This window comes from Neoarius graeffei, chromosome 9 (assembly GCF_027579695.1).
Source record: "Neoarius graeffei isolate fNeoGra1 chromosome 9, fNeoGra1.pri, whole genome shotgun sequence".
Taxonomy (NCBI): Eukaryota; Metazoa; Chordata; class Actinopteri; order Siluriformes; family Ariidae; genus Neoarius; species Neoarius graeffei.
The window spans coordinates 76,482,703-76,497,454 of NC_083577.1; the positions used below are offsets into that span (position 1 = coordinate 76,482,703).

General features: G+C 39.9%; 1 protein-coding gene across 5 annotated transcripts in view; it reads left to right on the forward strand.

Moving 5' to 3' along the window:
* Window positions 1-14,752, forward strand: part of slc4a3 (solute carrier family 4 member 3) — a 204,831-nt gene that overhangs the window by 171,238 nt on the left and 18,841 nt on the right. For all 5 annotated transcript variants that reach the window (XM_060930294.1, XM_060930296.1, XM_060930295.1 and 2 more), the window contains 5 exons: window positions 1,965-2,100; window positions 11,322-11,475; window positions 12,507-12,609; window positions 13,147-13,331; window positions 14,235-14,457. In XM_060930294.1, coding sequence (XP_060786277.1) covers window positions 1,965-2,100; window positions 11,322-11,475; window positions 12,507-12,609; window positions 13,147-13,331; window positions 14,235-14,457 — 801 coding nt within the window. The remainder of the gene's footprint in view (window positions 1-1,964; window positions 2,101-11,321; window positions 11,476-12,506; window positions 12,610-13,146; window positions 13,332-14,234; window positions 14,458-14,752) is intronic.

The following is a 14,752-nucleotide window of genomic DNA, read 5'->3' on the forward strand; positions in this document are numbered from 1 at the left end:
GCCTTTCGCCCGTAGTCAGCTGGGATAGGCTCCAGCTTGCCTGCGACCCTGTAGAACAGGATAAAGCGGCTACAGATGATGAGATGAGATGAGACTCCACAGAGCGGGGCTTTATGGAAGAGTGGCCAGAAAAAAAGTCATTGCTTAAAGGGCATATCATGGGTAAATTCAGGAGCAAGATCAATGTAATTTTCCTATTTTATATTAAACTTTGGTCAAATATATAACATTCTGCATTCTCTGTAATTTTTTTTACCTTGCTCAATACCAGAAAAATTCAGTTGAAATCAAGCCATTTGAGGTGAATTGGTCTGCCTCTGAAAAAACTTTGCATTTGGATTTCCTGGCAAACATTGATTTTCGTGACATCACATGCGGGACACCTCCCTCTGAATCCTACGTCAGCGCTGGTTTGTTTATGAGAAAATGACCTGGTGGTTTTCTGCAAATTTCTTCAGTGTTATCAAGTAATTATTAAAATGGTTAACAGATGTATCATAGGAGGGTGTAGCAACACCAATCTTGATGGGATTAGTACTCATCGTTTCCCAAAAGACCGGAAAATGAGAGAGAAATGGGAGTGCTTGGTCTACACAGGCTGTGCACTGAAACCGTGCAAAGCTTGCGCAACCTGCTCGCGCTTCCATAGATAATGTCACGATTCTGGCTCCAGACTCCCTTGGGATTTTTCCAGATGCATTTTGTTATTCTATTTTTTTCTGCTGTAGACAGATGGCCTTGTGCAAAATTACCCTTCTGGATGAGTGTGTAAAGGGACATACTTTCATATAAAAAAAACGAAATTGGTCCAGAATATGCACTTTAAGAAAACATGTTTAGAGTTTGCCCAACAGCATGTGGCAGACTCCCTAAACACATGGAAGAAGATTCTCTGGTCAAATGAGACTAAAATTGATCTTTTTGGCCATCATGGGAAATGGCATGTGTGGCCCAAACCCAATGCCCTGAGAACACCATTCCTACAGTGTAGCATGGTGGCAGCAGCATCATGCTGTGGGGATATTTTTCATCTGCAGGGACAGGAAAGCTGTTCAGGACTGAAGGAAAGATGGATGGCACTAAATACAGAGAGGAAAACCTGTTTGAGTCAGCCAGAGGTTTGAGACTGGGACAAAGGTTCACGTTCCATCAGGACAATGACCTGAAACATACTGCTAAAGCTACACTGGAGTAGTTTAAAGGGAAACATTTAAATGTCTTGGAATGGCCTAGTCAAAGCCCAGACCTCAATCCAATTGAGAATCTGTGGCGTAACTTGAAGATTGTTGTACACCAACACAACCCATCTAACCTGAAGGAGTTGGAGCAGTTTTGCCAAGAGGAGTGGGCAAAAATCCCAATTGCTAGATGTGCTAAGCTAATAGAGGCATACCCCAAGAGGCTTGCCGCTGTAATTGCAGCAAAAGGTGGCTATACAAAGTATTGACTTTTGGGGGGTGAATACCTATGCACACTCCAGACTTCTGTTTTTTCATCTTCATTATTGTTTGTGTCACAATAAAACAACAATTTGCTCCTTTAATGTGGTAGGCATGTTGTGTAAATTAAATGGTGCTAAACTCCCAAAACTCAATTTTAATTCCAGCTTGTAATGTGACAAAACAGGACAAACATCAAGAGGGATGAATACTTTTGCAAGACACTGTATGGGTGGGGGGCAAACTAGGTAGATTGGCACTTGTATTCATGATTTCTTCTTTCAAGTTCATAATGCTCTACTGGAGTCATGTTGTGTTTGCTTTAAATATCAAGCATACTAACCAAAAAGTTGTAACCCATTCTTTAAAACCATCAAACAGTAAGCTTACAATTCTGTTGTCTGTACATTTTGCAATTTCTTTGAATGAACATTGTGCTCCTGCCAGTGTACAAAGGGTGTGACTGCACAAGCATATTGGGACATTTTCTAAGACAACAACACGAGTTATCTTTCACTTATTCAGGTGCCATAATGTTAGACCTGGAACAGACCACGCTTCCTGGAATTGCACATTTGCTGGTGGAAACAATGATCATCTCAGACCAGATCAGAGCTGAGGACCGCGCCAATGTGCTACGTGCATTACTGCTGAAACACAGGTCAGAGAATCACACATCAATTTTGCAAACAGGGATGTTATCGACCAGCACCAATGTAGGTCTCATGCTCTGTGCTGTTTGCCCAACTCTCTGCCTGTATTGGCTTCATGATAGTTTGAGCATGATTATGCAATGTTTTTCAAACTCAAGATAATGACAGTTCTCCATCCTTTCATCCATCCATTATCTATACTGCTTAACTGTCAGGGTCAGGGGAGAAGCTGGAGCCAATCCCAACTAACATTGGGCAAGAGCCAGGGTACACCCTCGGCAGGTTGCCAATCTATTGAAGGACTAACAAAGAGACAAACATCTATTCACACACACATGCACACATATGGACAACTTAGAGTAGCCAGTTGACCTAATCTGCAAGTGTTTGGACTGTGGCAGCACCCAGAGGAAACCCACACAGGCAAGGGGAGAACATGCAAACTCCACATAAAATGACCCCAGTTGTTTGTGAGGTTCAAAACCAAAACTTTCTTACTGTGAGGTCACAGTGCTAAATGCTGCACCACCATGCTGCCTGTGACAGTTCTCCCTAATTATACTGGCAAATTGTTGATTTAAAATATTTAGCTAAATTAATATAATTTTACTGCCAAATCCTTGTTCATTTTTCTAGGGGTATATTCAATTACATTCCAAATATATGTTGTAATGTTAGGTATCCTTTCCTCTGTGGAATTTGTCCTTATAAAGGCACCACAAAAATGAAGCTGTGAGGTCAGAATGTGTTGTCAGTAGCTTGTGTGTGTTCTGTGTTTCGTGATGGGTTTCTGTGTGTTCGGTTCAACTTGTACACCAGGACCATTCAGTGAGGTCTGAGCAACCAGCATGCTGCTTGGGGACTAATATGATGAATAGTGCATGGTCTCACCCACAGAGAATTAATGTTTTGCAGATGAAGCAGTGAACCTTTTAGAGAATGACATTGTTTTCCTAAACACTAGAAAATAGCACACATATGAGCTTAATGAAAGATTGTTTTGGTTAAAATGTCTGAAAGAGCCATATGATGACATTACTTTTGTGATTTTTCATTAATATTGTGATTGTATGCTTTGTTAGTGTTCCCGTGGGGTTTATGATTACACACACGAGCAGGCTGTCTTCTAAAGTCTGTAAACCTTTTTTTTTTTTTTAAATCAGAATACCTTTTTTAATATTTGCTGAGGTTCAACTCACATTCCAACAGCTTTCAATAAAATGTAAAACTCCAGGCTCAGTGACCCATGAACTATAATCTTGTCTTCTATGTTCTAATAGTCTATGTTTTAACTATTTATGGTCTGTTGATCTACTAGACATCTGTTAGAGTTATATTTTGGAATTTTATGTTGCATATATCTATTGAGTTTTAAATATATGTTCTAGATATTGTACTGTAGATATTATTATTCTAAGCTGAGCAACTCCAGAGGTCAAGATTTAGGGCAGTACAACAAAGTGGGGAGAACCTGCACTAATCCCAAGGAGCATGCTAAAGATGTTAAAATGCAGCTTACAACCTTTTGATGCCAGAGAGCAAATCTTGAAAGAAGTCGAACATGTCTATGAAGTCTAAGAATGCCAGGTCCAGTTCACCACTGGGACCAAATGAAACCACCTTCAAGGTTTTCCAAGCACTGCCCCAAGCTACTCTGACACCACTGGAAAATAATGAGAATGATTTTGAAGAAAAGTACAATGGTAGAGATACACCCAAGGCATATACCCGAGATAGACAACTCCTTGAGAGATGCAAGCAAGAACAAGGACAATTTTTGGTGTTGTAGTTAGGTCTGGGCTCATTCAGTGACCCTGTTATATCTGGCCATGGACGTACTGGTGAAATCGGATTAACCAGGACTGAGATATTCGAAAACATGTGTGGAACTGATGCTTAGGTTTCCACATACTTTTGGTCATATACAGTGTCTTGCAAACGTATTCATCCCCCTTAGTGTTTGTCCTGTTTTGTCACATTACAAGCTGGAATTAAAATGGATTTTTGGGGTGTTAGCACCACTTAATTTACACAACATGCCTACCACTTTAAAGGTGCAAATTGTTGTTTTATTGTGACACAAATGATAATTAAGATGTAAAAACAGAAATCTGGAGTGTGCATAGGTATTCACCCCCTCAAAATCAATACTTTGTAGAACCACCTTTTGCAGCAATTACAGCTGCAAGCCTCTTGGAGTACGTCTCTATTAGCTTAGCACATCTATCCACTGGGATTTTTGCCCATTCCTCTTGGCAAAACTGCTCCAACTCCTTCAAGTTAGATGGGTCATGTTGGTGTACAGCAATCTTTTAGTTATGCCACAGATTCTTAATTGGATTGAGGTCTGGGCTTTGATTAGCCCATTCCGAGACCTTTGTTTCCCTTTAAACCACTCCAGTGTAGCTTTAGCAGTATGTTTAGGATCATTGTCCTGCTGGAACATGAACCTTCATCCCAGTCTCAAACCTCTGGCCGACTCAAACAGGTTTTCCTCCAGAATTGCCCTGTATTTAGTGCCATCCATCTTTCCTTCAGTCCTGACCAGCTTTCCTGTCCCTGTAGTTGAAAAATATCCCTACAGCATGATGCTACCACCACCATGCTTCACTGTAGGAATGGTGTTCTCAGGGTTTGTGCCACACATGGCATTTCCCATGATGGCCAAAAAGATCAGTTTTATTCTCATTTGACCAGAGAATCTTCTTCCATGTGTTTAGGGAGTCTGCCACATGCTGTTGGGCAAACTCCAAATGTATTTTCTTAAGCAATGACTTTTTTTCTGCCCACTGTTCCATAAAGCCCCACTCTGTGGAGTGTACAGCTTAAAGTGGTCCTATGGACAGATACTCCCATCTCCGCTGTGAATCTTTGCAGCTCCTTCAGTGTTATCTTTGGTGTCTTTGTTGCTTCTCTGATTAATGCCCTTCTTACCTGGTCTGTGAGTTTTGATTTGTGGCCTTCTCTTGTCAGGTTTGTAGTGGTACTATATTCTTTCCATTTTGCTATCATGCATTTACTGGTACTCTGTGGGATATTCAAAGTTTGGGATATTTTTTATAACCCAACCCTGATCCATACTTCTTCACAACTTTGTCTCTGACCTGTTTGGAGTGCTCCTTGGTTTTCATGTTGCTTGCTTAGTAATGTAGCAGAGTCAGGGTCCTTCCAGAACAGGTTGATTTATACAGACATCATGTGACAGCTCATGTGACACTTTGATTGCACATAGGTGGATCTTAATCAACTAATTATGTGACTTATGAAGTGAAATGGTTGGACCAGCTCTTACTTAGGGGTTTCATACGAAAGCGGGTGAATACCTACTCCAGATTTCTGCTTTTTCATTTTAATTATTGTTTATGTCACAATAAAACAACAATTTTCATTTTTAAAGTAGTAGACATGCTGTGTAAATCAAATGGTTCAAACCCCCCAAAAATCCATTTTAATTCCATCTTGTAATTCAACAAAACAGGACAAACACCAAGGGGGATGAATACTTTTGCAAGACACTGTAGTGTATGATGTTCTAAATATCTATGTTCTAGATAGATGTCTGTTGCATTCTCATAATCTGCATTGCAGAAATATGTCCTAGATATTTAAGTTCTAGTTGTCTATGTTTTAGATGTCGTCTGTTATGTTCTCACAATCTGTTTTAGATATCTACATGAGGTTTTATCATCTATTTTGTCCTATATATCTACGTTATAGAGACCTGTTATCTCGCAGTTTATCCCCATTTCAGCCTTATTTTAATGCAGGAAGTTTCATAGACATGGATTTGTCTTCATTTTCCTGTGAGCACTTTCTTTTCCCCAGACATTACACTTATTTACATGTCTGATCCAAATATATCCTTAACTCCCTAGGTGGTCTAGGGCCAGATGGAGCACCTGTAGCCATCTACTGGAGTAGATCTATTGCTCAGTAATAAAACTATGCTACAGATACCTGTTATCATCTCACAATCTATCCCCATTTCAGCCTTATTTTAATGCAGAAAGTTTCATAGACATGGCTCTGGCTTCATTTTCCTTTGAGCACTTTCTTTTCCCCAGACATTACACTTATTTACAGGTCTGATCCAAATATATCCTTAACTCCTTAGGTGGTCCAGGGCCAGATGGAGCACCTGCAGCCATCTACTGGAGTAGATATATTGTCCAGTAATAAAACACAAGTGCACACACACACACACACACACACACACACACACACACACACAGATCCTGGGCAGGCACACTTATGCTCACATAAAATGATTTTTCTTGATAAGGCTTAATGAATAATGATGCACCTTGATGATGAGACTTAATATCAATCTTGATAAGGCTTAATGAACTTTTTAACAATTGTAGGTCTCATCTTCCTGTTCCTGACTAATGATGAGTAAATATGCAATAAAAAGCAGTTTACTCATATTTCAGGACATACTGTATGTGGCATTTAGATGACCAGCTAAGCTTTGACTTAACAAGAACACTGATGTGACTACCTGGCATTGTGTTGACAGCATACCATATGAGTTTGACGTGGCAAAACACACAACTCTGCAAGCCCTTTTCCACAAATAAGGCTCTTGTATATGCTCACCATTTAACAGCAAAAAAGATGAAGATTCTCAATCCAGATTTGATTTCAGCACCAAAATGCTGTTGTTTTGGAACCAAGAGTTGGTGATGTCATGGACTTGGCAGAATTATTATCACCATGACAATAGCTCAAGCAACTCAAGTTATGTTTATGACTGCCCATAAATAAAACACTAATATTGAGAGGGATTTTTTGCAGACTATTGTTGAAAACAGCTGGAGTAAATTTTGTAACTTTGAACTGGAAGTAAGTACTGTTTTATTGGTGCTTGCATCATTTTAGTAGATGTATTGTTATTGCTAATGTTAAAAAAACATCCTTTGAGGAGCTCCACACACACACACACTGAGTAAAATACCAAAAAACAACAACCCATGACTGAAAAACATGTATCAGTCATTCATTAGTTCATTCATTCTTTCATCTTCAGTAATCACTTTATCCTGGACAGGGTCATGGTGGCTCCAGAGCCTATTCCAAGTGTGAGGCAGAATATGAAATATGCCAATCACAAAGCATAACAAATACCTCTTTTCCACCAACGCAAACCAGGTGCTAGTTCTGGGCTGGTGCTAGTCCTGGTTTGGAGTTGGTTCAACTTGCAAACCGTCGAAGAACCAGTTTGCTTTTCCATGGGCTAGAGAGCCACTATAGAGCCATGTCATTATGTCACTGTATACATCTCTGCTTTCCCAGCCACTAGCCCCACTGCTAGAGCCCCAAGTTACTGCTGCTAGCCAGCTCCACTGGCACCGCTTGCCTAGAATACTAGCGCAAAGCACAAACGCAACAATGGTGGACTACATCATCTCTTTTTCTTCTTCCTCTTTGGATTAGTCAGATTAGATGCTATACTAGCTCTGCTTTAATTTTATGGTGTTTTAGGTGGTCTTGTTGGTCATAATCATCCCGCCCCTAACCCCTGACACAAGTGGTTCTTGGTTTTTGGCTCACAAAGAGTTGATACTACTCTGGAACCAATTTTCTTGACCAAAAGCCAGTTCTTTGGCTGCCGAAACATGAAGAACTGGTTCAAGATTAAGCACTGGCTAAAAAAACAGACCTGGAACTGCCTTGGTGGAAAAGAGGTAACACAAATTCATATGCTCATTCACATCTCGGGTGGAATTTTGAGTCACCATGGATCTACTGGCATGCATTTGGTAGGTGGGAGGACACCCACCTGTTGCACCACTATCCTGCTCTGTATCTGTTGTATTGTTTGCATTTTTGTTACAGAGAAGCAGTGAACAATTTAACTATGAATGATAAAATATATATAGTGACACAGTAATGCTTTTATGGCTGAGGTCCACAACCCCGATTCCAAAAAAGTTTGGACAAAGTACAAATTGTAAATAAAAACGGAATGCAATAATTTACAAATCTCAAAAACTGATATTGTATTCACAATACAACATAGACAACATATCAAATGTCGAAAGTGAGGCATTTTGAAATTTCATGCCAAATATTGGCTCATTTGAAATTTCATGACAGCAACACATCTCAAAAAAGTTGGGACAGGGGCAATAAGAGGCTGGAAAAGTTAAAAGTCATTAGGTCAATTGGCAATAGGTCATTAACATGACTGGGTATAAAAAGAGCATCTTGGAGTGGCAGCGGCTCTCAGAAGTAAAGATGGGAAGAGGATCACCAATCCCCCTAATTCTGCGCTGACAAATAGTGGAGCAGTATCAGAAAGGAGTTCGACAGTGTAAAATTGCAAAGAATTTGAACATATCATCATCTATAGTGCATAATATCATCAAAAGATTCAGAGAATCTGGAAGAATCTCTGTGCGTAAGGGTCAAGGCCGGAAAACCATACTGGGTGCCCGTGATCTTCGGGCCCTTAGACGGCACTGTATCACATACAAGCATGCTTCTGTATTGGAAATCACAAAATGGGCTCAGGAATATTTCCAGAGAACATTATCTGTGAACACAATTCACTGTGCCATCCACCGTTGCCAGCTAAAACTCTATAGTTCAAAGAAGAAGCCCTATCTAAACATGATCCAGAAGCGCAGACGTCTTCTCTTGGCCAAGGCTCATTTAAAATGGACTGTGACAAAGTGGAAAACTGTTCTGTGGTCAGACGAATCAAAATTTGAAGTTCTTTATGGAAATCAGGGACGCTGTGTCATTCGGACCAAAGAGGAGAAGAACGACCCAAGTTGTTATCAGCGCTCAGTTCAGAAGCCTGCATCTCTGATGGTATGGGGTTGCATTAGTGTGTGTGGCATGGGCAGCTTACACATCTGGAAAGACACCATCAATGCTGAAAGGTATATCCAGGTTCTAGAGCAACATATGCTCCCATCCAGACGACGTCTCTTTCATGGAAGACCTTGCATTTTCCAACATGACAATGCCAAACCACATACTGCATCAATTACAGCATCATGGCTGCATAGAAGAAGGGTCCGGGTACTGAACTGGCCAGCCTGCAGTCCAGATCTTTCACCCACAGAAAACATTTGGCGCATCATAAAACAGAAGATACGACAAAAAAGACCTAAGACAGTTGAGCAACTAGAATCCTACATTAGACAAGAATGGGTTAACATTCCTATCCCTAAACTTGAGCAACTTGTCTCCTCAGTCCCCAGATGTTTACAGACTGTTGTAAAGAGAAAAGGGGATGTCTCACAGTGGTAAACATGGCCTTGTCCCAACTTTTTTGAGATGTGTTGTTGTCATGAAATTTAAAATCACCTATTTTTTCTCTTTAAATGATACATTTTCTCAGTTTAAACATTTGATATGTCATCTATGCTCTATTCTGAATAAAATATGGAATTTTGAAACTTCCACATCATTGCATTTCGTTTTTATTTACAATTTGTACTTTGTCCGAACTTTTTTGGAATCGGGGTTGTACAGTTGACTTGCTAACTTTAGGACTGCAGTTGTCATGAACAGTTTTGCACTCAAGTTTCCATCAATGAACAGTTTATAACAACAACGAAACAGACGTTGTGTTAAAACTAGTGCTGTCAAGCGATTAAAATATTTAATCGCGATTAATGTCGCGACTGTCATAGTTAACTCGCGATTAATCGCAATTTAATCGCACATTTTTGTCACATGAAAAACCATTGTAATTCTCTTATCAGCATAAAAAAGTGAATGGGCTTGCTCACCGTTCGAACTACGGGGGTACACGGGGGATCCGAGATCCCCTGAAACAGACATGAGATCCCTTGAAAACATGATTTGGGAAATGTTGGGAGGTCTCTAAAATATTGGCAAAATGATGTTTATTGACATAGCAATCGTGTGTAACGGGAAGCATTTGCATATCCGAAGTGAGCGCGCGATGGAGAGCCGCGCTCTGAGATAAGCGCAAGCACACACCCCCCAAGGGAAAATAAGGGACCCCCCCCGAAAATATCGGCATAGTTCGAACACTGGTTGTACCAATGTTTTTTATTGCAGAGCATAACACGTCTTGTCACAGCCACTGCAAAGTGGGGCTGGAGCCGCCGATGGGAAAACGAAACCTAAGCTGAGCACCGTGGCTCTTCGGGGGAGGGCAGATGACTCTGGCTGTGCGGGGTGTGGCATCATGTCACAGAGCGTTAATCTCACGATAAAAAAATTATCGCCGTTAAAATTGAGTCAAGTTAACGCGTTAATAATGCGACATTTTTGACAGCACTAGTTAAAACTGTTAAAAATGTTATAATGATGTTATCTGTTATCACCCAAATGAGGATGGGTTCCCTTTTGAGTCTGGTTCCTGTCAAGGTTTCTTCCTCACGTCATCTGAGGGAGATTTTCCTTGCCACTGTCGCCACAGGCTTGCTCACTGGGGACAGATTAGGGATAAAATTATCTCATATTTAAAGTCATTAAAATTCTGTAAAGCTGCTTTGTGACAGTGTCTATTGTTAAAAGTGCTATAAAAATAAACTTGACTTGATATAATCAAAGCCAGATTTACAGTTTGTAAAAGCCTCCATAATTAATATTTGTTTTGCATCCAACCTATGATTATGCAATAGGTTGTCTTTCAAACTGGATGAAACATGGGAGAGTTATTAACATATTCTTGGTTTGCATTATCAACACCAGCTCCAGCACCAGTAGCGGCATCTTCTAAGTGGAAAAGCTGCTTCCTCAGTTCACTTCAGATTATGCAGGCAGTGTGGCACTCAAGAAAGAATGATTCTTTTTCAAAAATAATGATGTTTCACATGCTTTTGTGCACATGTTTATATGACACTGTGGACTGAAGACTCATATTTTCTGTTTAAATAGCCCCTGATGTTATCAGGCCCACATGTGGCTTGTTTGTAGCTTTTGCAATTCTTACTGCTGTCTTTGGCATGATTTCCTCTGCTTGAATGGAAAATGTGGTTTGGTTTGCAATTTGGATTTTGATATCATGTAATGTGCGGTTTCTGTGTTTGGTTTGCACATATTGAACCCGAAGCTGGAACCATCATAAATACTCGCAAACCAAGATCAACATGAACATGGGCATATTGTGTTCTTTTGTCTTGAAGGGCAGAAGACATGTTCCTGAATTAAACAAAGAATAATACTTTATGGTTGACAGAGATATGAGAGAAATAAGAAAATCATGACTTTCTATTTGACATGACCTTCCTTTTTTCAGTCACCCGAATGATGAAAAGGAGGGCCGTTTCCACCGAAACCATTCAATGACCAGCCTGGGCAGCTTGCGCCATAACCATAACCATGTTCATGACACGAGCCTGCCACTAGTGGCCCAGGATTATGACACCAAATCACCAGAGCACGACAAAGAGGTGTTTGTTAATTTTGTATTTATTTTTGTTAATTTTAAAACCTTTATTTAACCAGGATAAAAGGGGGGGGGGGGGAGGGGGTGTCTCTTATACAAGCAAACTCTGGCTAAGAAGGACGCCCAATAGTTACCACAAGCAACATTCAGACATGGGATATAACAAATAACACTTACAACAGCACTGCAAACAAACCCCTTAAAAATCCCATATAAAAGCTTTTTAAATGTTTGTGTAAGTCCATGATGATGGAGCAGTACAACTAAAAGCTGTCCCACCAAATTAATTTTTCAGTAAAGGAACATCAAAAGGAATGAAGGTTTTATCTCATGCTTTTTTTTTGGCAACAATACAAGGGGTTTTTTTATGAGTGTCTTGCTTACACGCTGTGACATGCATGTGCTGCAGATGAGGCTCAGGCAGCTCTGTTCTTAGCACTACTCTTAACCTCTTATTACCTGGATGACACATTCTGTGATTCTTCTCTGACACTATTATAAAGCTAGCTTTATTTCAGAGGAGAAGCTTGAAGACTCCATTTATACACTCATGCACTGGAGGTTTGAGCATACAGTATGTGCTGTGACGTGATGGTGCATTTGCACCTTTAGAAGGACCTGTAATGATTGCCTTTATATTAGCACATGTGCATGACTTGAAGGTACACAGGTGCTTCTTGTTAAAGCTTCCTGACACAATAGCTGTGAAACTTTTAATGTTACCCATGACTGAAAATCCTGGCAGATTCAGCCCATATAAACATATAAAAAATCATGATGTTAAATGATTTAAAATGACTGACCATCTGGCAACATTGTATCCTAGTCCTGTACATTTATGCCTCTTGATTAAAGGCAGGCAAAATGATTCATTAAATTCTAAAGAGCAGTAATGAATATGTATGCACACTTACATGTGGAACCATAATCTTTAATATAGCCATAGAGTGACGTTTGTGTATACTGCCTGCCAAAACACTTTAGTCACAGCCAGTGTTTAACACTTTACTAACTATTTTCTTCTGTTAATGAAAGAAAAACCTGCACCCCGTTCCTGCAGAGGCACATGCTGCAGCCAGATCTATGAAATTGCTGGCAAAGATCCCCAAGGATGCTGAGGCCACGGTGGTTTTAGTGGGTAAGCAAAGGACTGCTTCAGGTTTTCTTTTCTCTTTTGTTTAATTTTCAAAGCCAAAGATAATGTTGTCATCACGTCACAGATTGCCAATAACACTTTTCTTTGACCTTGCTGGATTATCCCTATTTTATATTGTCACATCAGATTTTGGTTATGAATATAACAAACTTTTATGCTCAGATTCAGAGAGAGAGAGAGAGAGAGAGAGAGAAAATCATGTTTTTATATGCTCATTTTCCAAATGTTCCAACAATTATAGGAATATTTAATAGTTTTGTCATTGTGGGGACATTTGGTAATGTCCCCACATAGAAATCTGCTTTTAAAAACAAAACAAAAGTTTCTTAAAAAACAAACCAAAAAAATAGTAATGGACCAAAGGTTAAGGTTCGGGTTAGGTGTAGGAATATCATTAATCACCTGCATTGATAATTATGTCAATTAAAGGCTCTCACAAGAATAGTCAGACAAGAGAGTGTGTGTGTGTGTGTGTGTGTGTGTGTGTGTGTGTGTGTGTGTGTGTGTGTGTCTGTCTAGGCTGTGTGGAGTTTCTGGAGCAGCCTGCTATGGCATTTGTGCGCCTCAATGAAGCAGTCCTGTTAGAATCAGTACTGGAGGTTCCAGTTCCTGTGCGCTTCATTTTTGTGCTACTGGGTCCATCTCAGAGTAACATGGACTACCACGAGATTGGACGTTCCTTCTCCACACTTATGTCTGATAAAGTTAGTCCTCACACAAGTATTATAATTACTCCATTTACCATTTAGATTTTTAAAGTTAATATCTGCATTGTTTATATATGGCCTTTTTGAGTAACTGCAAATAAAAAAAAATTCTGGGGTTTATAAGTAAGCTTAATTGGAGGACATGTAGAGTGACTATAGAGTGAGAACACTTTCAAGAAAGATCAAGTCAAGTTTATTTTTAAATACGAAACTCAAGTTGTTTTAGTGGACATTGTAGGTTCTTAACTATGAGCAACCCCAGGAAGAAAAGGAACTACTACTCAAAAACATTTAGTAAAATAAATGAAAGAAACTTTGTAAGTAACATTTCAAGGAGAGGAGATTGAGCATGCAATAGGGTGGTGGTTCCAATGCCTTGTGCTGAACTACCTTTGCCCTGGATCGGGATTTGGTATCACTGCAATGAGTGACAAATGCAGGGCTCAACCAGTGGTTGGCAGTTCTAGTCCTGGAGTACCATAGCCTCATATAATTTGTTGGTTTTCCCTGCAATAACAAGAGCTTGTCTCAATTTCGTGCTACTCTGACACTGGACTTCCTGTGTGGTATTGGCTTAAGCACAGAGCAGTATTAATTCAATGCCACTGTCTGACAGTTCTGTGTAACCACAGCATATCACATTGTGCAACCCAACTCTGAATATGAGTAACTTTCCTCACAGAAATATTGATGTAACTTTTGAACTTAAGTTTCCACCTTAGAGTTGCTAACTCTGAATACAGCCCATACATGAATACATATTTGAGATAAAATGATGGCTCTGCATTATATAATCATCAGCCTCAGTCTCTTCTAAGCATTAGAGAACAAATGGTGATAGTTAAGGACAAAAATCCTACAGTTAAAATGATATTTATTGCTCCTTTTGACTTTTCTCAGAACTTCCATGAAGTGGCCTACTTTGCTGATGACCGTCAGGATCTGCTGAATGGCATTAATGAGTTCCTAGACTGCAGCATTGTGATTCCTCCCTCAGATGTAGAGGGCAAGGACCTGCTGAAGACAGTGGCCTCCTTCCAGAAGCTGATGCTACGCAAGCGCAAAGAGAGAGAGAATAAGAAGGGCATGAGTGGAGTGGCAGGAACTAATCAGGAGACCAAATGTGAGTCCCTCGAGTGGTTTCTAACCACAAACATATACATTTTGAACATAAGTAGATGTGACATGGTGCTGTAAAGGGTAGTGTTGCCGCCTCACAGGCTCATGGTCCCTGGACTGTGTGGAGTTTCTATGAATGCAAATCTCACAAGATTACACTTACCTCTGGTGGAAAAGGTTGTCAGTAAAGAGAAGCTATGACAACTGGTGTAACAAATAGACTTTTATCATTGAGTAAAATAGATTATTATACATACAGGATACATTTTCAATGGAATAAAAACATGCATTCTATTCCC